The 21,625-nt window shown below is 44.4% G+C and overlaps 1 protein-coding gene across 3 annotated transcripts in view; it reads left to right on the top strand.

The window, feature by feature from the left end:
- Positions 1-21,625, top strand: part of LOC146785206 (claudin-15-like) — a 404,144-nt gene that overhangs the window by 280,453 nt on the left and 102,066 nt on the right. For all 3 annotated transcript variants that reach the window (XM_085634110.1, XM_085634112.1, XM_085634111.1), the window contains one exon: positions 18,654-18,818. In XM_085634110.1, the coding sequence (XP_085490236.1) occupies positions 18,654-18,818 (165 nt within the window). The remainder of the gene's footprint in view (positions 1-18,653; positions 18,819-21,625) is intronic.

Genomic DNA, 21,625 nt, shown 5'->3' on the forward strand with positions numbered 1-21,625 from the left:
AGAGAACGCCCTTAGTAAATTCCCGGCAGGGGTGAATAATGCAAATTCTGTCATATACATACGTTTACAACCAAATTTACCTTTTGTAAATAGACCGCTGAGTTGTTGTAAGTGTTAGTCAATAGGTTACTTAATGTGTCTTATGTTATTCATTTTTCATATCCTGACCAGCACCTAGAGTGGCCTTGAATATCCCACTTCTCTATGTGAAGATGCCAAATGCCCAAAGGAGAAAGCTAGGCTCTCCAATTTGAATGCAATAGAATTCGTGGCTCTGGAATCTCAGTGGTGAACAAAAGAAATAAGATACTTTACCCCGCACACTTTTACTCCGCGTGCCATTACCCTGCAGTTTTTACACCGCAAAATCTGTTACAGCGCAGGGCTTAACAACGCAATTCAGTAAAACGCAATTTACTATTCTAACTCCACGGGGGTGTTACTTTGGGGAATGCGTTGTAATAGCTTGCGGTGTAAACCCCTGCGTTATAAAAATGTTTGCGGTGTTTAAAAATGCGAGGTTATGGCATGCGGAGTAACGCATGCGGGGTAAAGGATGTTTCCACAACAAAAGTGTCAAAGTAGTTACTCTCCAGTTTCTCTGGACTGAAGAAAGAGCCTCAGCAAAGTCGACAAGGAATCCAACAATTTTTGAGCCTTTCTTGAAGGCTTACAAGCAGGTGTAAAGCTAGGTGCCGCATATCAGCTAAAGAAGTGGCAGGTGTTCTACTGTGACCGCCTTGGACACCAGACTCCAACCCGCACCTCACTGTGTAGATAACAACATGAGAAGCTAATTTTAAAAAGTCGGGGGGTTCTCCTCTGCCACACCAGAGTATTTTAACATACAAGAGAGCCCTGGGACAGAGATTATTTTTGACGAGAAAAATTGAAGGGCAACTTCAGCAACAATATATTTTTGTAAGCGTAAAAAGAGGTAAGTCGCGAAAGCAATATTTACGGCCTTAATGGATTTTTCTTATAAGATTGATGTCACACAATTAATTTACCAGGAGTAACAATAATAAGGTTTACCTACATGTGACATAATATAGATACAACCTCAGCATGAGTATTGCTTCTTCTCATTGGAGGCACATCACATATTGTTGTGTGAGACCCACAAAGTGGTTGTTTGATTGTTGAATGTCCCTTGGAATAGCTGTCTTCATGTTGGGTTGTGGTTGCTGACACATTTGGCGGTTCCACTTATCTTCGGTCCAGCTTCAGACCATTTCTGGATAATGTTCAGCATCGCTATGGCAGTTCTTTTCAGCCTGTACAGCTCAGGAACTGTTAGAGAGGTCTGAATCCCTGGCACCTTATTACACCAAAGAGCCCCACCAAAAATAATGCATCCTTCAGCCTTCAACAAATATTTAGTTTACTTTCCAAATCCTAAACATAATGTTATCTTTGTTTGAAAAACTGAGGCCCAATAAACATCCACACGCCTCACACTGGCAGGACCCGCCTCGTACGGCCTTGCACACCTTTCCTCTCGGCAAACAAGTTAGATTCGGACTCCCTCTAACGGACCTTGTGTTCTGCCTAAACTCGAAACGGTTTTGGTGGTTCCAGCCTGGTTTCTGTTGTGTGAGTGTTATCAGTGAAGTTGAGTGTACTCCCCCACACAGAAACCACCTGCACTTTCGTGGCGCATAGGGAAAATGATTAACCTGCGTCCTGAGAGGTAAAGTGAAACTTGGGCAGGGTGACTCACACAGGCCTCCAGCTCTGTTGGAAGAGGCGACCCAGTGAGAGAAAAGCATAGGGCCTTATTTATGCAGGCTTGCGACACTTTTACGCCACTGTTGCGTCACTTTTTGTGACACAGCAGCGGCGTAAATAATGCGCCACGTTGCGCCATATTTACAAAGTGATGTATCCAAGCAGATGCATCACTTTGTAAATGCCTCCGCTACATTATACCTGCGTCAGTATAATGTATGCAGGGTGGGCGTTCTCATGTGAAAAAGTCTCGTAGAAGTGGCATAGTGAAATTTATCAGAGTTCACAGCGCCACTTCTAGGGTGCTACTGCGTCACAACTTTACGCCTGCCTCACAGCAGGCGTAAGGGCGACGCAGTGCAATGCGAATAGGCCTTCCCATGCATTCCTGGAGTTGCATAATGCTTACGACACAGCCCCATCAATGCATGGGTTTTGCGCCAACAGCTACGTCATGATTGCTGACGTATCTGTCAATCCTTGCGGCATGGTGCGCAGTACAATAAATACGGCGTATCCATTGTGTTGCAAGCAAGGTGCACTGAAAAGTGTCGCATCGCTGCTTTCATGCAGCGATGCAACACTTTTCATAAATGAGGCCCTTAGTCACTTTCGCCCAGTCTTGCATATCTACCAATCACACAAAATAGGCGTTTGTATAATCTTGCTTTGATGACGTCTGCAGAGGTTTTGAGACCTATTGTGACAATTCCTCTTAAAAGAGATCCACTTGTGTGAAGGTAGGGCCCTTGGGAGGGCGTTTTTTCTTATCGTGAAATGCGAAAAAATGGTGTGATCTTTCAGAATTCAGTGCCAGGCCCTCGCGCAACTTCTATTCAGGATGGACTGACATAAAAACAGGAGAAGGTGTTTCAGTTCACCTCTTTTCAGTGTGATGGCCTCAGTGGACTAGTTTCTCGTCTTATCCCGAGTTTCATTCCTCGAAAGGTAAAAAGTTGTAAATATTAATCAGTTGAAATGTCTTAGATTTTCTGTTGTTTTCAAAGAATGTTCTATAAGTCAGGTTGATACCTATACATTTAAAACCGTTTGATGAGAATCACTTTTAAATTGCTTTATTGCAGATTCTACCAGAGGCTTCAAAATATTTATCATAAACGCATATTTAGATTGCACAGCGTTTTGAACAAACAATGCATACTATTTTAAAATCACACAGAATCAAATCAATATATTTTTCAAGCAAATGTCTGTGCCAATAAATATGCTTTTGCACAAGCCCTTTGGGCTGGAACTGTGGCCAAAGCGCAGTATTTGCAGGATGCAATGTTTTGTGAATGTGTTCTTTCGCGTTCCTGTATGTAAGCGATTCAAAACTATGCAATGCAAATTGCACTTCCAGAGCAAACCAGCAAGGAAAACTATAAACATATTAACTTTTTCATGAACATGTGTTCAACCGTAGAGAAGTTGTTAATTGTCTCAAAATGATGCTGATCGGTCGATCAGCAGGAAGCGTACATTTCAGTTTATGCCTGGGACGGGTCAAACAAGTGTGAAAATGTACAGGGCCGCAGTTATTTACTCAAGGTTAATACCTGCAAAATGCAGTTGGTACCTTCCAACTGTGTCAAATTGGTACCCGGTGAAATTGATGCTGATATACTGAGTGGACAATCCAGTAGATCTTTGTGGCCTGCGTACACTTCGTGATGTCCACATTGACTGTCAGGGAGGCGATGGAGCGGGGGATGTGGGAGGCGGGGAGGGAGGGTGTGGGATGGTGGGTAGAGAGACATATATAGACAGTCAGGTGTTGGAAAGGTGGGAAGACCAATATATATTGGGATCATTTGGAAGGAACAGTAAGGCAGTGTCCCTACTGATTATTGTGCATGTTAATGGCTACATTTCGAGATCCTTAGGTACATTGATGTGATTAAAAATGCCTTACTTAGTCAAATGACTCGAAAAAATAGATAGTATTGAAAGCTACCTGCCACATTTTAGGCTCTCACAATCATTTAATAATATGATTCACAGACATATACGTGCACACCCACAGACACACACACACACACACACACACACACTTGAAAAGCCAATGATAAAACAGTATTCTATTAAATCATGTTTTTATTTATTTGTCTGCCTATTTCATTGTTTTACACATTACAGGACTTTGGTCAGAAGCCTCTTCGTAGCAGTGATGGTGAGACAGTTCTTGAGTTAAACCAAGACCCATCCAATCTGAGTTAGGTCGGAATTCTCACATAGGTTATTCAGTTTTGGGCTGTGGGTGAGGTTGAGCGGCCGCACTGCGAGAGTGAGGGGGAGCGGTCCCAAGGGTTTCGAGGTGGATGGGAAAGCCTCTTTGTAGAGGCTTATCTTCAGTGTGTTTGGTTTAGAAACTCCACAAACAAACGCACACAAAGATCATTCAAAGCAAGCAAATATAGAACTCCTGGTCATTTATATCTTAACATACTTACTTAAACAGGCTGATGAATTAATGCTAAGATAGCGGTGCAGTACCTAAAGCTTTGACCTCTCAGGTATTCAAAAGCAAAGAAAGGGAAAATATTGCTTTATGATTTTTCTTTGATTCATTGTACTGTGCACCTGAAAATGACAATACATTCATAAAATAATAGACAAGTTCCAGACGCTGGGCCAATTCACCTCCGAATGGGATCACATGCACCCCCAAAACTAATTTCAACCTTGTTGAGTCTCATCAGTGAGGCACAATGTGAGCCCTATGGTGCGGAGAGTTTCAGAACCACATCTAGTAAAACACGACACACTTATGGCATTTTACTGAGAAAAACAAAAAAGTGTTCGGTGCAATGCTTTACTTAATGTCAACCACAGGCAATTACTCTCAGTGCCTTTCCAGTCCAGTGTTTATATTCTGACTGTGCCACTACAGATGGGGACCAACCATATGCAAGTCATGCTAGGGTGTGCTCCTGTCAGACCACCAGAATGGCTAGGCAGCATTTGTTTTTTAACTGTAGCACAAGCAACTTTGGACCAATTGTAACCTCACTGGGCCTCATACGTGACGCACACTCAGCTACTTCAGCTATGTTCTTCATACCTATCCCACTTTGGGTGTCTCACTGACAGAAAGAACAAGCATTGGCATAGCCAATAGGTCTCGCCTTTGGGACCTTATAAGTGTTTAGCCATGCAACAGTTGCATAATTAAATACTTATAAGGTCCCAAAAGCGAGACCTATTGGCTATGCCAAGCGGGCCGTGAAAGTGATCGCGATCAAACATCAAAGCGGCCGTGTGGCCGCGAAAGTAAAAGTAATCACGGCGCGCGCGCGCGCCCACGCACATGCACTGTAGCTCTAGGCTGGCCTGGTAGCACTTTTTGGAGCTCTCTTCATAAGTCTCACCAGACCAGCGCATGCGCTGGGTCAGGCGAGACCTAAAAATGGATGTGTGAAATGCTTGAATAATCTCAGCCATTGGTAATTTTTCTGAGCCACATTCCAGTCCATCACTTCTTTGCTCACTCTGCCACTATAGACATGGACCAAGTTCATTTTAATTAATCTCAGCCGTTTGTCAATAGAAACAGGGGAGCCAGAAGCACTAGCATAGTCCCTGTGAAAACAAACACAAAACCAGGCCAATTTTGGTATTTCACCTTTTTTGGCCACATTTGTGAGGTTAATTTTTTGCCCTATGGCACAGCGTGGTACAGGACTTTAATCTGAGAATATTTGTCAAACTTTGTGCAGTAGAATGCATCCAATTGAAGAAAAAAACATATAAGTAATGGATGGAATTTTTGGATTATCCTTAGGTACTGGTTAGTTACTGGTAGTTACTCTGAGTAATATCCTAATCAATTTTATGTGCTCACTGTGCCACCACATACAGGAACCAGCCATAGACAAATCAAACATTGGTATGCTTTACTGAGAGCCATCCAACCAAAATTGCTGTCCATGTCCGCTTAACCATGACCACATGCAAACCCATACCACTTTCAGCCTCAATGGACCTTATCAATCGAGCATATATCCAATAGCACAGTGAGCTACCCAAAGCAGTTGCCAGTGGTTAGACAAATTTCAAGCATTGCTCCCTTCACCTTTTGTGTGTTTGATGTAACACCCTCAGTGGCCAAGGATGGGCCCACATGTGGGTTCCTTGCTGACTGTGCAACTAGACTCAAACTGCATCCAAATAAAGAGGCCCAATTAGTCCGAAACGGGTCTTGGGTTGCTTGCGTTCTGGTTCGGAGTGGACCCGGCTTGACAGGTCCTGCTGAACTGTTCCTATTGGGGTAGGACCAAGGCTATTTTGCATATGGGCGGGTCTAATCGGAGGTCGCATGGTGCAAAAAGAATAATGGGTTGAAATGCTCTAAGCCATTGTCAGTGGTTAGACAGATTACTAGCGTTCCTTCCATCACCTTTTGTGTGTTTGATAGTGACCGTAAGGACCTATGTCTTGGCACACCTGTTGCACTGAAAAAAGTGATGCTAGAAATAATCTCACCATGACTAATTATGCTGGCACATCACAATTTATCTTTCTTTTGACTCAGTATAGACTTGAACCAATCTTATTTAATTCAGCCTGGTACCATTTGCAATAGAACCAGTCAAGCCAGAACTTATAAGCCATGTCATCACAGAGCAGAAACACAAGCAGCACCAAACCACAGTTTGCCTTGCTGCATCCAATCAGTGGGGTGCTTCTGGAGCCATATGGCATACAGAGCCAAGGGACTCATGTCTGAATATACCTTTTATACTAAGGGCATCTTACGGTGATGGTTGTAGTGCATAAATTAAACCTAGTCACTAACAGTTTCCTTCGACTGCATTCCAGTCAATCTGTTAGTGTTCACTGCATCACTACTGACGGCAACTAATCTTATGCAATCCAGCCTTGTTCTTTCTTCAACAGCAGCAGTCCAGCCCAAGCTACTGGATCATGTCCCCTTAGAAAGGGAATGCAAGAAACGTCAGATCAGTTTCAGCCTTGTTGGATCTCATCAGAGAGGGTCAGCTGAAAGCCTATAGTGCAGTGAGGTACGAGGCCAACATCTGATCATACCTGTGGCACTCAAGACATTCCACTGAGCTAAGCAAAAAAAGTGAAGAGAGGAAACCTTAAATCGATGTCAGCCACTGGTATTTTCTCTGGGCCATTTTCAAGGACATCATTTCATTACTTACTGGGCTGTTACAAATTATGATCTCCCATATGACCATCAGTTTTTGTCCTGCTCTAAAAGTAACAGGTCAGTCCGAACTGCTGGGCCACATCCCCTCTGAAGAGGGACGCAAACAACTCCAGTCCAATTTGCGTATGATTGACCACTGTCTGTACTTCACCAATGAACTACAAAAACAAGGCAGTAGAATGCATTCCAGAGGGATTACCAGCAACTGAGATTAAATCAAGCATCCAAACTGTTAGACTTGGCATTTCGTGGCGTGGTTACCCCAGACTTTTTGCCTCTACCTCTTCTATTTATTTTGATGCTGTCTTGATTTCGTTTTACTGGCTTAGCTGCTTTGGGCACTTTGCCACCGCTGATCAGTGTAAAAGTGCAAGTGCTCCCTGTATAAAGTGTTATGGTAATTGGTTGTCCATAATTGGTATGTTTGTCTTACTAGTAAAGTCCCTAGTAAAGTGCACTATGTGTGCCAGGGCTGTTAATACAAATGCTACTAGTGGACCTTCAGCACTAATTGTGCCACCCACATAAGTGGCCCTAACAAGAGATCTCAGACCTGCCACTGCAGTGCCTGCGCGCAATTTGTTAAACTGCCTTGTTGTCCTGATAAGTGCACCCACTTGCCAGGCCTTACCCTTCCCTTTTTATGCACATCAGACACCCCTATAGTAGGCCCAAGGGACCCCTCCAGGGTGCAGTGTATGTGAAAGGTAGGACATGTTCTAAGGTGTGTACCATGTCCTGACAGTGAAATACCCCCAAATTTGTTTTTCACTGTTGCAAGGCCATCTTGCCCATAGGACAGAATGGGGAATGCTGTGTCACATGTTTCCAGCATATCTTCCCATACGCATATGATGGAGAGAGGAAGTTTAGTGTGCCTGAATTCAGAATTTAATAACACATCTTTCTATGAAGATGGTTTTTAAATTGTGTGTTTAGAAACCACACTTTTAGAAGTGGCTGGTTTCTTGTCCTAACCCTCCTGTGTGTCTCTGCCTGGTTGTGTATCAACTGTCTGGGTTTGGATGTGACAGGGTCTGGGGAGTGTCCTGACACCAGAGAAGAGTAGGTGAGACAACACAGGCTGGCCTGCATTTCATGTAGGGGGAGGAGTAGCCCATTTGATGCAAAGAGGCCTGTGCTGCTGCCACAAAGGAATGGCTCGACCTCCTGCAGAGTGTCTGGGGTCCAGATCCCCACCATCAAAGGAAGAAGGTGTGCACTGGCAGGAAGACACCCAGAACTGGTTTTGACGGGGCTCAAAGCCTCCTGAACACAAAGACTTGTAAAGGCATTTAGGGGTATAAATGTAAGAGCTGATACACCTGAACTCAAGACTGCAATCCGGACTGAAAAAGGATTGAAACTACTTTGTGATCAAGATGAACCTCTGCCAAAGGAGAACAGCTGAAGAGACTGAAGAGAAGGACTGCCCTTAATGTGTGTTCTGGGGCTGGCCTGCAGTTTGCTGATTTGACTGAGGAGAGGACAAGGGAGTTTGCTGTGTGCTGTGTCCCCCTGCTTGAGAGGACTTTGCTGTGTGCTGTGTCCTGAAGTAACTTGTCTCCATGGCCCTGAGGAGAGCTGGCTCCCTGTTGTGGAAACTCAGGAACATCAAAGTTTCCAACCGTGTCTCAGCGTCGCTTAGTGCGCGTGCTTTTGCATGCCTGGGACTGCCGTGTGGTCAGTGGTACTATTTACGAGGTGCCCCGTGACTGCATTGCCCCCGCAGCGTGAAACATTGTCCACGCTGCGGCATAGCTGTTTGTGGCTCGAGCGGACATCGTAACTGAGACTGTGAGTGAGGATCGCCGCCACCGGCCGGAGCCACAACGTATTTAAAGGATTTCTTGAAGCTAAGGAAGCTGCGAGGCAAAAGGGATTGTGATTGTTCTTCGCCGAGAGGAATCGGCCCAAGATCGTCAACGAAGGAGAAGGCAGTGCCGCAACCTGTCCAGCTACAGCGTCGCCTAGCAACGGAGATGAACATCGCCGGGGCCGCCCAGCAGGACGTCCGACGAGCGGAGAGAGAGCGAGGCAGTGCACCCCCCAGGTGAGGCTTGAACTCCGGTCAGGAGCCGCAAGCGTGTGTGGCATTGGGAGTTGTGCAGGAGGAGTACAGGAGTGCTCCGAACTCTCTCCCGCTGCCCCGCGTTAGTCCCCGAGCAGCCCGTACCTGCCCAGCAGTACTGGGGCCGCCTCTTGAAGTGTATGACCATTGTCTCTGTTGTTGGGGCCTAGTGGTGCCCGAGTTGACCGCGCAGATTGGCTTATGGCATTATTTTTGCATTATGAACTGCCTGATTCTTGCATTACGAACCGCATCATTTTTGCATTACGAACTACATTATTCTTGCATTAAGGACTGTCTTATTTCTAAGTTACCAACTGCATTACGAACTGCATAGCATTGCATTAGGACTGCATTAAATCATCGCGAACTGCTCATTAAATCCGCAAGAACCTACAAGTGAATTGTTGGCCCAATAACCGGCAAGGTGAAATATTATGAATACACATATGTTGGATTCCTATCATTTGGTCTCATCGTATTTCTTTTGATAAAGATACCGCTATTTCTATAAAACCTGTGTGGTGTCCCTTTGTAGTGTTATCACTGAGTTGCTGGGAGTGTGATTGCAAATACTTTACACATTGCTTTGGAGATTAGCCTGGCTGCTCGTGCCATGCTACTGGGGGGGTGAGCAGGGGCTATCTGAGAGTGTGTCCCTCCTTTTCCTGATCACATCCAACTAGAGACCCCCAGTTCTAACACAAACCAATTATTGTTTTTGTAGAGCTGTGTAAGTGAACCTTCGTATTTGGCAGATATATGCCCAGAAGTGTGTTCCAAGTGGGTCCTGCACATGTTGTGCTATAGGACTTAAACTGTACCTTGTTGATGATGCACAAGGGTAAAAGCGGTCTGGGTTGCATGAGTTGCACTGCTCCTATTGCAACAAGACCATGATTGATATGGTAGGTCCTTGTCTGCAGTGGCACTTAAGGACTACAAAGCAATGGAAAGGAATGCAGCCCAATATGATTACCAGTGACAGAGATTAATTTAGGCAATCCTCTTTGAATTTATATGTGCTGGCCACATACATTTAAGCATGCAGTTAATTCCCTCACTCATAAAAGCAAACCTCTCCAATAATAAATATATAATCCGATTTATTTATCGTGGCCTAAATATCATTTACAGAGAGGGTGTAGATTTGGTGGTATTAACTCCAATGGAGCGATATTTGTGTTAACAATATTTAGAATACAATATTTTCATCAGACGATATTTACATTATAATATACACAATAGTACAACACCCACCCTTACAGACCCTTCCCACTTGCTGCCCATCTCTAATCTCTTCTTCAGCAAAAGCATGGAAGGAATGAGGGCAGCCAACTGATGGACCATATTAGATTAGATAATCTCTTTAACTACCATCAGTGTGGCATTACTCCAGTCTTCACTGATTGTCCAACTCTTAGGTTTTCTTTTACAGTCCATATTTATCTTCGTCTCCATATTTCTAGAAAGCTGTACACTACACAAAATCAGATGATGCTCTTGAGACAGATGTAACTTGTTCTTCCTGCAGATATGATTTGCATTGGTGTTCTGGCTCTTGTTGTACTATTGTACGTTGATGGAGGCATTGTGATGCCCTTCATTGTCTCTCAATGTTCACTTTTACTTTTGAACACTATTTTTCACTCAGGCCAGTTTGATTGTGGGGTCTTAAACTATGAACATATTTCCATTTTTTTTTTAACATTTCTCTATTTATTTCCTCCTTGTTTCTATATCCAGTGTAAGTTTGGATGTCCCGTGCATATAGAGGTATCTTTAAAACAGACCTCATATCTTGCTTCCAAAAAGGTGACTGGTAATGGTGCTCTTTTCACAACAAGTAGAGTCGCTGGCTAGATTCACAAAGATTTTTCATTTAGCTGGCTTGTTTACTCAAGGCTAAAATGTGAGTTAGACTTGAATATCCTGGCCTGATACACAAAGAATTTTCTATTTGTTAGAATGTCTTACTCTAGTTTTAGGTGTGGCTTTTTGATTTCATGGTTTCAGCGAGGGTATGACGCTTCAGGATTCAACTAACAGGAACTTCTTTTGTATCTTAGGCCTGGATATTTAGACGCCACTTAATTTCTAAGAGAAGAGTAAGGCGCAACTTCTCCTAAAAACACTTCGTGAGTTGGGTCCACAGTCTCAAGCTTTTTCCTGTGTTTCGTCAGGAATTTAAAACATTCTTCCACTTCACTTGGCTCCTCCCTTTCATTAATTTAGGATACAAAAACCTGCCTTTTTTATCAAGTAGATAACGTTTAGATTTGTACGGTCTTTTCTTTGTATGTTCGTTGTTTGCTTTTTCAAATAGCCCTGTCTTATGATTTCTTTTCATCTTTATTTTAGATTTTTTAAAAATATTGTTGTATTGCTGTTTTTTGTTGAGTGCTCATTTAGTAATTTTTTGCAAGGTATGAAAGATATAAAAAATTATAAATAGGGGCGTGGCTACTGCGACGACCTATTTAGTCTGTTTCTCGTCAAGCTTCTGTGATGTGATGGCCCTCCTGGCCATGATCCTTGTTATAGCGAGAAGCAGCGGACATTATCGAGTGAGGGGAATCTCTTGCCCCCATGCTAAGCTGGTCACTAGGGATGCAGGACTCCTATGATCGGGGCCATTTTTTTGGCCTCAGGGTCGCCGTACCCTTTCTTCAAGATGGCGCCTAACAGTGCATTAGGCCTGGAGGGGGAGTCAGCCTAGAGCCACGGTGACTGCTATGCTCGCCAGAGGCTGTAACAGAATGATGACTGTTTGGTACTACACCCCAATTACATTTGACTTATGCTGCATTGTTGGTGAGTGCGGGGTCGGCCGGGGGCCTTTCGGCTACAATCGCGCTCATTGGGCCGACACCCGATAGCACTTGGAGCGCAGCTCTTCCCTTCCCCCTCACCAAGCGGAGGACAGAGTTCTGTGGGTCGCTCCGACCTTGCCGAGAGGTTTTGAGGTAGCCCGCAGCATACAGTTGAGTGGTTCCTCTGTGCTGCCCGTGCGGTCCCTGGATTTGTTCTGTACGCTGCTATAAGGGGTCCGTGATGTAATTTCCGGATGCCCCGGGCCCTACCACTTTCAGGCCTGCATGCTCTTGGACAGACTGGATTTGGTACTATGCAGGACCTCTCTCCTGTGATGCCGAGGTCCCCCTGCGTGTAGACGTGGTTTCCTTGGGATATGGCAGAAGTGCTACTGTGGCCCCGGTGAGTCTTGCATGGAGGTGTCCCATATTGCAGACTGCTGCTCCAAGCTTATTGCACCGATTGTAATAGACTGCTGTTGCCCTGAGCCTTGGAGGTGGACAATATTGGGCGCATGACGATGTAGAGTGATTGATGCTTGACTACTTGCTTGGGTCCCTAGCTGGAGCTATTGGTGAAGAACCCAGAGATATCTAGGTGTTGACTCTGCCACACTGTCGCCCCGAGCGGTATGACAGAGGATGTATTAGCTTTCCTGGATGTACCGTATTTAAACCTGCAGTGCCCTCTTCCACTTTCCCCATCTTTTGTCGCCACTACTGGGCGTGCATCCTGATGCGTGCTAAGAAGGTGAAACTCCCCACAAGCCCAAGCATTGCTAGGCCTCTCCAGCATGCTTCGAAGCCTAGTGTTCCTGACTCAGAGTGAAGGCGACTCTGGCTCCTTTCCAATTGGCCGTGCCCCATTGAGCGGCTTTGGTGACCAAAGATGATATTGGCGAAATGATGGATGCATTCCATAAGGATTTAGGAGGGATCAAGAATGAATTCCACACTGCCGCCTCTAAGTTAGACCAGTATTCTTCAAAAGATCGACCAGAGGGTGGACGACCTCGAGGCTGCGATGTGGGATGATAAGCACTAATCGGATGTTCTTAATACTAGGGTACGCAAGCTTGAAACGCGTTATGAACTCCTGCAGGACAAAATCAACGGTTCTGAAAACAGGTCTAGCAGAAACAAGGTTCACATTCATGGTGTACCAGAGTCTCTAACTGTCCCAAAATTTCAGAACTATGTCCTGGGCTTATTGTGCAATCTGTTAAACACTCTGGAGGATAATTTCTTGCACTTAACCGGGTTCATCGAGTTACCAATGCTTACAAGGTCCATAATAAACTCACTCCTGATGTTTTGGTCCAGGTTCACTTTTTTTTAATCAAAGATGACATCTTCAAGCCTGTTCAAGATAAGGATTCGTTGGTCTACCGGGATTCAACGCTACACCTGTACCAGGACTTATCACCACACACTTTAATGAAGAGTAAATCTGGACATCGCCTATCAATGAGGGTTTCCCTTTAAGCTCCTTTTTCACTACAAGGACAAGCCCATTGCTCTCACCTCTGTCGATGAGGCCCTGCAACTCTTGGGAATATCGCCTGCAAAGGCGGATCCTACGGGCTCTCCAGAGTCAACCCACTTTGGGTGGCAGACGCAATGTTCCCAGAGATCGCAGAGGCTTCAACGGGGATGCCCTGACAAAACGTCAACACTGTCTTGTGGCTGGACATAGAAGGACTTTGGTGGCTTGTCTCACTGGTGTAGTCTGCTAATGTTGTAACCTGTTTTTTACTGCCATTTCTCTTTCCCTCACCTTTCCCCCGCTTTCATTTACATAAATGGTTATACTAGTCTGCTCCACCATTACTGCAGTGTTTGCTTTTCCCTCTTGGAGAGGGTGGTCGGAGGGACAGATACCATTAGGAGCTAGCCCCTTCTTTCTTTTTCCCTTAAACGAGATGCCTCTCAGGAGAGGTTGTGTTGGGGAAATGTGGTTGTGTTTGTTGTGCATGTTACTTAGTGGTTTGTTATTCTTTAATTTAGTTTTTGTGGTTACTTTTGTTGGTTCATTGGGTTTGTTGTGGGGGGTGGCAGGACTTGGCTTCTGCTGACTGGTTATTGCTGTGGATGACTTTTTTTATTGGTATTGTTTTTCTTTTTCTGTTATTTGTTTTTGTTAATAATTTTATTGCTTTATATGTGGATTCCACCAGGGTGGGAAGCAGAGATTTGGGTTGTGAGGGGAGATGGGTGATGATCTGTGTCTCAGACAGTATTGCCTCCTACACCATAGCTTCCACTTACTGTTCCAATGAACATAAGACTCCTTTCTTTGCTGCTCTGTTTATGGCCGTGGCTGCTGCCTCGGTCATCAATTGATGCTAGGAGGGGACTATAACGCATTTTTAGACCCAACGGTGGATCGCTCAAGCTCCTCTGGGGAGCGCCCCACCCTCCTCAGTCCTTGATTCAGGGAGTTACCAAGTTGAGCCTGGTAGATTTATGGTGTCATCTCTACCCCCGCAGTAGAGAATATTCTCATTTCTCAAATGTACATAAATCTTACTCCGGTATTGATTTTTTTCTTGATATCTGCCAGCCTATTGTCCAGGGTGGTTGACGCAACTGTTGGGTCCCAACTATTATTGAACCATGCTCCAGACACATTGTCGCTTTCGACTGAACCATCCCGGTCACGATTTCCGTTTTTGTAAACTTCAACAGGTGGAACTAGATGAGACTATCCACAAGTTGGAGATGGAACATAAACAGACAGATTCAGGCCTTGTCTATAAGACACTTCGTGAAGCGCGAGGGGAGTTGGTGGCCCTACTGAACAAATATGCTGTCTCTAAACTATTGTAGACCAAACAATCGTACTATGAAAAAGGAAACAAGGCTGACCGGCTGTTGGCATATAGAATTAGGCATGCCCGAGTTAGGAATTATATTAAGGGGATTACGTCGGAGGGGGGCTCCTTTTTGTCTTCTGATGATGATGTTTGCAATGCCTGTGTCTCCCTCTATAGGGAACTGTACAGTGGGGAGGTTTTAGACCCTGCTAAACAAGTTGCTTACTTAGCATCTCTTCATTTCCTGGATGTTCCTGATGAGGTGGTGGAGGAGTTGGACTCTCTCATCATGAAAGAAGAGGTCCTCGCCACCATTAAGTCTTTACCAGATAAAAAAAAAACCTGGGTCCTGATGGATTCCCCAATTCCTTTTATAAGTCTTTCAGGTAGTTGCTGGTCCCCTATCTGACAAAGGTCTTTAACTCTTTCCTGGACACTGGCTCGGTCACTCCGACTATGATGGAGTCTACCATTTCTATGATACTAAAAGTGTCTAAAAGACCAGATCAATGTGGGTCGTATTGACCGATTGCACTCATGAATAGCAACGTCAAGATATTTACTAAGATTTTGGTGAATCATTTGGCCGGGATGTGGCCTGATCTCATATGCCCGCTCCAGAGTGGTTTCATAAGAGAACGAGAGATGGGTGAAAATGCTTGACTTATGGTTAAGGCCATTGACCAAGCCACACAAGACGGGTTTTCGATGCTTCCCCTATCCTTGGATGCGGAGAAAGCATTTGTCCGGGTGGACTGGTCCTTTTTGACCAAGGTCCTATCCAGGATGAACTTGGGCCGTCAGTTAAAGTCCTATATTCTGGCCAATTTTGTGTCCCCATCCATGAATATTAAGAGCCGAGACATTCTGTCCGACTTGATTACGCTGTCCAGAGGCACTCGTTAAGGGTGTCCTCGTTCCCCGGTATTATTTGCCTTCTGTGTCGAGCCGATTATCCAGAAAGTCCAGGCGAATCCTAATATGCTGGGGCTTCCTATGGGTGACACACAACTGAAAATTACGATGCTTGCTGATGATACACTTTCTTTTTTAACCCACCCCGTCGCTTCTTTGGATGCACTTGCAACCATTTTGAATGCCTTTTGGGAGATTTCTGGATTTCAAATTAATTACAAGAAATCAGTTGGCATGGAGTAGGTCCTGTGGCGTCTTCCTTGCAACAACAGGTTGAACTCAGAGGTTTTGGTCAGACCTCTATGGACTTTCAATATTTAGGGGTGTCCATTCCGAGGGCTCCATCGGATGTTTTTCTTTTAATATACTGCTGCTTTTAGAAATTTTTTTCAAAGACCTCTATAGATGGGTCGGCTGGAGATTTCTTGGATGGGTAGAGTCAACTGCTTCAAAATTAAATTCTTGCCACATCTCCTCTATGTTGTCAGGGTTCTTCCACTTCAGATACCACAGTCAGTGGTTGTTTTGATCCAGAAGAAGCTATTGTCCTTTATAGGAAATGATAAACCTTCCAGGTGGCCAAGTCAGTTCTGTATCGTTCTTCGTGGGGGGAGGAGTTTAGGGTCTCATATGTAGCCTGTTATATCATGGCTGCCCAACTTGTCCCAGCTTTGGATTGGGTCTCTTTTCTTATTATTCCTTTGGTCCGGCTGGAACAATTAGCGAGTTTAATTCCTCTTAAACATTTGCCATGGCTACTGCTCCGCCTCCTTCCTTCTGTTGGCACATTGATATCCTCTACCGTATCTACTCTGCACCACTGGAGGCAAGCCGTCCGAATGCGCCAGTTCAAGTTCCACCCATTCCCTCACACGCCGGTTCTCGGTAATCCGGATTTCCGCCCTGGCTTGTTGGATGGACGAATTCCGCAGGTGGGAAAGGGGGGCTGACCTCACTCTTCAAGATCTATAGGTGCACCCAAGACCAGGTTTCAGTGTGTGACTGACCTTTCACTACACCATGCCAATCTGTATAGAGGTAATCAGTTTCTCCATTGGGCTCGCCGGCCCGCCATTCTTCTAGGAGGTGCACGGGAGGCACATCTGCTAGAAGATATTCTGAGTGATGGCGACAAATGGAAAGCAGTTTCTTGTTTCTACAGAGCGCTAGAGTGCCCTCTAGATGGGAAAAGGACAAGCAATATTATACAATGGGTGACTGACCTTGGCATCAAGATTTATGAAGGGGACTGAAGAGCCATCTGCTGATGACGTCACATATTACATCACTCATGACATGGTCAGTGACATCACTCATCACATCAATGATGACATCTCAAATGACACATTGTGGATTGCGGTTGCGCAAGTTATAGTTACCTGATCTAACTATAACGTGGAATTTCATTGGTTTTTTACGACTGAAATGTACAGCTAACTATAACATGTGTGAAACCTATGGTTTTTTCAGTGAATTTGCAAGGTTTTTTAAATGCTAATTCCTAACTATAACGTGTGTGAAACCTATGGTTTTTTCAGTGAATTTGTACGTTTTTTTAAATGCTAAGTTATGTATTTATTTTAAATTTTTGCGCGCACGGTGCGCTTCGCGCGCCGTGCGCGCGCTGTGGGCACTCGGTGCGCTTCGCGCACCAAGCGCCCACATTGCGCATTTCGTACCGTGCACGCCTCGCCATTTTTTACAAAATATCAATTGTTTTTTTCTCTCTTGGGGTCCTTAGATTTATATATATATTTTTTTTAAATCGAATAAAGACTGATTGATTGATATTAAATGTGATTGTTAATTCTTTTTCTTTTTTTAATTTTTTTTTACCGTACGCGTACGGTAAGCTTACCGTACGCGCACCCCGCGATTTAAAAAAAAAATAATTAAATTTATTTTTCATACTTTTTGGTCCTTCGTGAACCCCCTGACGAACGCTAGGGGGTCTGCAACTCTCTTCGTTGCCCCCTTTTCATGTTATCAACCTTTTTTTTTCAGTGCGAGAGACAGAAAATGGCGGCCGATACTTCCTGGTTTCGACCGATTCGAATGTTTACTTTGATCTAACAACCAATCAGAATCGCGCTCGCGCACGGCACCGTACGCGTACGGTAAGCTTACCGTAAGCGCACGGTAAGCGCACGGAGAGCGCCCACAGATATATATATTGATTTAAATGCTATTTTCTCAGGAAATACTGAACAGATTTACACAAGACCTGCAAAAGGCACATCCCTGACCTGAGGGCTACCTCTCTGCCAAATTTCACATAATTCTGTTCAGCCGTTCGGGCTGTAGCTCGGACTAAAGGTCCTATGGAAAAATGCATGGGGAAAATGCGTTTTGGGACCCCCCTTTTTTCTCAGCCCCCGCTTGACGAATCACCCCGAGACTTTCAGGGTAGGAGCAGAGCGTAGCGCCCCATTAGTTTTGAAAATTTCGCGAGGATTCGTCAACCGGCGCCAAAGTTATTCAAAATAGAATTTTCAGATTTCCTATGGAAACACGGTCCTAACTATAACTATCTACTGGCGACTGCCAGTAGATAATATATATATATATATATATATATATATATATATATATATATATATATATATATATATATATATATATATATATATATATATATATATATATATATATATATGTATATATATAAAAATAAAATCATTTATTGTCCTGTGCAGTAACTAGTGTTTATTGTGTTCACATTGTAGAACTCAGTTCTGTGCTCAAGAGAATAGGTCAGGTTAAGAGAAATGGAGGACATTGTGGACCTCACTTTGAGTGTGTGTGCCATTTATGTAGTATATACTGCAGTGGTGTCAAATATACTGTATGCTCAGATGTGTCTGTCCATGCCAGGACACCCACATAAGCTTAATTTAAATGAGATCAATCTAAATGGTAATCATTTACATAGTACGAAAATGTGGTACGTATCAGGACATTCTGGACCCCTGATATAATTAACTTTAGCTTGGGCATCATTGAATTCTGGATGAAAAATAACAAATTCAGATATTTATTTTCGTTGCTTTTTACTATAATGATTATTTTTGCATTATCATATTTTTATGATAAGCTGCTAATGAGTCTCTTTCCATTTTTTGATGCAGCTCACGTCCAAGCATGTCGTGCTCTGATGATCATTGCACTGGTTTTGTCTCTTCTTGCCATGGCCGTCTCATTATTTGGCTTGAGGTGCACCAAAGTCGGCAGCAGTGATGAAAACACAAAAGGCAAGATGGCTCTTGCAGGAGGAGTGGTCTTCATCCTGGGAGGTGAGTGACCATAATACTCTTTGCCAATGATTTTACAATGTTTAGATGATGACAATACCGATGTCCATGATATTTAAAGTCAAATCTGTGAACTGGATTCCATGGTTGTCAAAAGAGCTTACTTGAGTTTAGGCAAACATTTTATCTCACAGGCACATATTTACCTACATTTGACTTATTTACCACTTTGCATGGTCAACTGAAGGGGATATATTACCTCCGCTATGATGTCTGCGATATTGGACCCATTCATAGGCAGGTGGAAAGCATTCAGGGACTTATTTATGAGGCCCTTATGTCGCCATTACATCACTTTTTGTGGCGCTGCAGCAGCGTAAAAATTGCGCCATACTGCGCCATATTTACAAAGTGAAGCATCTAGGCAGATGCGTCACTTTGTAAACCCTGCACTACATTATACCTGCTATAGGTATAATGTATGCAGGGTGGGCGTTCCGGCGCTGAAAAGGCTCGTAGAAGTGTCGTAGTGAAATCTATGAGATTTCACTGGATCACTTCTACGGCATCACTGCGTCAAATCCTTACGCCTGCTTGAAGCAGGTGTAAGGAGTGCCGCAGGCCTTTTCACATGGGGCTTGCATTGCTGGAGTTACTTCTGTTTCCAGACACACTCCAGCAATGCACCAACAGATACGTCAGGATTCCAGCAGTCCTCGCGACAAGGAGCACCGTAAAGTAAACAAGGCACATCCATGATGTGGCAAGGAGGGTACACTGAAAATGTGTTGCATTTCTGTTTTACCGCAGTGGTGCAACACTTTCATAAATGAGGCCCTCAGTCCTTTGCTAAACAAATCTAAAGGAGCAATGCTTCTCCAAAGTGATAAATTGTCTTTTTCTCCATCTGATGTGATATTGCCCTACAGTAGCTGATTCAGGTGAGACAGAATCACAGCCCAAGAAATTCAGTGCAAAAGGCAGATTTAACAGGAGATGTCTTTAAGCCATCAAGCAAAACATTGCATTACAATTGTGAATACCCGCCTCACTAATACATATGCATTCCTAATTTTGTCCACTACCCTTATGCCTCCCTGGAATCCAAACATCCCCATAGACCCCAATCACAGCCCTAGTCATATTTCATATCTCTTCAAACAACTCCCTGTCTTTTCCAAACTGCTTCCTCTCACCCCCCACCCCTAGCTCCTTGCCTTTGCCATCTTCTTCCATCTACTGCTGGCCGATACCTCATCAACCCCTTCCCATCCCTAAACTGGATACACCCACCCAGTAAGGCTACAACCATCCCTAAATAGTGAAACCACATCTTCCGCTTCTGCCAACCAAGAATATCATAGCCAGTTGTCGTGTCTCACTTTCCCACCCCCTGAGCATCTGTGTTGACGAAGCTAAGCAAACAGCCATATGCTCAACTGCAGGCTCCGACTCCCTAATCACCAATTTTTTCATCAGGATCCTCCAAATCTCCAGCAGATAATATTAATTTCTCAGTTATGATATATGAACCCCCATCTGAATTAAACCACAGACATTCTTCGTACGAGATGCTGCCATGCTGAATCACACCAATACCTTGACCCTTGCAACCCCCTGCATCTCTTGGTTTAACTTCCTGCGAGATTCAATAGCATGGTGCTTCAATGCCCCCTTCCATACGGCCATTGAACCAGCTCGCTCCAAACAATAAAAGTGGCTTCATCATTTTCAGAAGTGCAAGACCTGAAAGTTGAAGACATTGTCTCCTAAATGCAACAGCAAAGGGTTGAGACAAACTCTACTGTTAAACAGCTCTGGTAAAAGACGACAACTGGCTCGATCTCATGCCGGTACTGCACCAGTTTCCGAAAGCATTTCTGCTCCCATTCAAACCAAGCTGTTTCCCAAACGGTTTGGTTCCACTTGCTTTATTGTCCATATGACCAAGATATGGACAACAATTCATATGGTAGTCTTATCTGGTAAAGGTCCATGGTGAACAAATACAACAAACAATTATTAAAAACAAATAATTATAAAAAAACAAAACTCAGATCAACAAACCTGCTGTACATTTTCCAATAAGGTCACATATGTTGTGAAGAACAGGGGCCATATTATGAATTGGCATAGTTTGCGCCCAGATCATCTTTGAAAAGGTGCGCCGGACGCAAACAATGCCAATGCACCTCATCATGGTGAATATGCTGCCCTTGGGGCAGCACATTCATGTGAAACCACGGAGCAGCTGCTCCGTGTTTTCACAGTGCAAGCGGCACCCGCCTCCACTTTTAAAGGAGATTAGAGAACCCCTTGCAGGCGGGGGCAGTCAGTGACTGCACCTACCTGCAACAAGATGTCTGGGGGTCCACTGAACCCCCTGTACCCCCTGCAGAGGGCTATTGTCAGGAGGCGCACTGACAGTGCGCCACCTTTTAAATGGCGCACTGTCAGTGCACCTCCTGAGGGCTGCTTTGACTCTGCGCCTGCCTCTGTAATATGGCGCGGGCACAGAGTCAAAGGAATTCTCTCATTTGCATGGGGCATGCCCCTATGCAAATCAGGGAACACCCTCTGTTGATAGCGCTGGCGGTCTAAGTGCACCAGCGCTATCGGTATTATAGAAGAGGACGCACAAGCGTCAGCACCCCCTTCTATAGTGCCAAAGTGCCCCAGGGTAGCGCAGAGTGGGTGCAAACGCCGGTTGCGCCCCCGGGGCACCTTATGAAATACGGCCCCAGGTGTGCCTTTTGCCCGCTGCTAATTCAACAGTAAGTTTCCTTTATGTCTCTGGTGCTCACAGATTAGAGCCTTGTACCGGAAGTAGTCTTCCTCTCAATTGTCTG

This window comes from Triturus cristatus, chromosome 11 (assembly GCF_964204655.1).
Source record: "Triturus cristatus chromosome 11, aTriCri1.1, whole genome shotgun sequence".
NCBI lineage: Eukaryota > Metazoa > Chordata > Amphibia > Caudata > Salamandridae > Triturus > Triturus cristatus.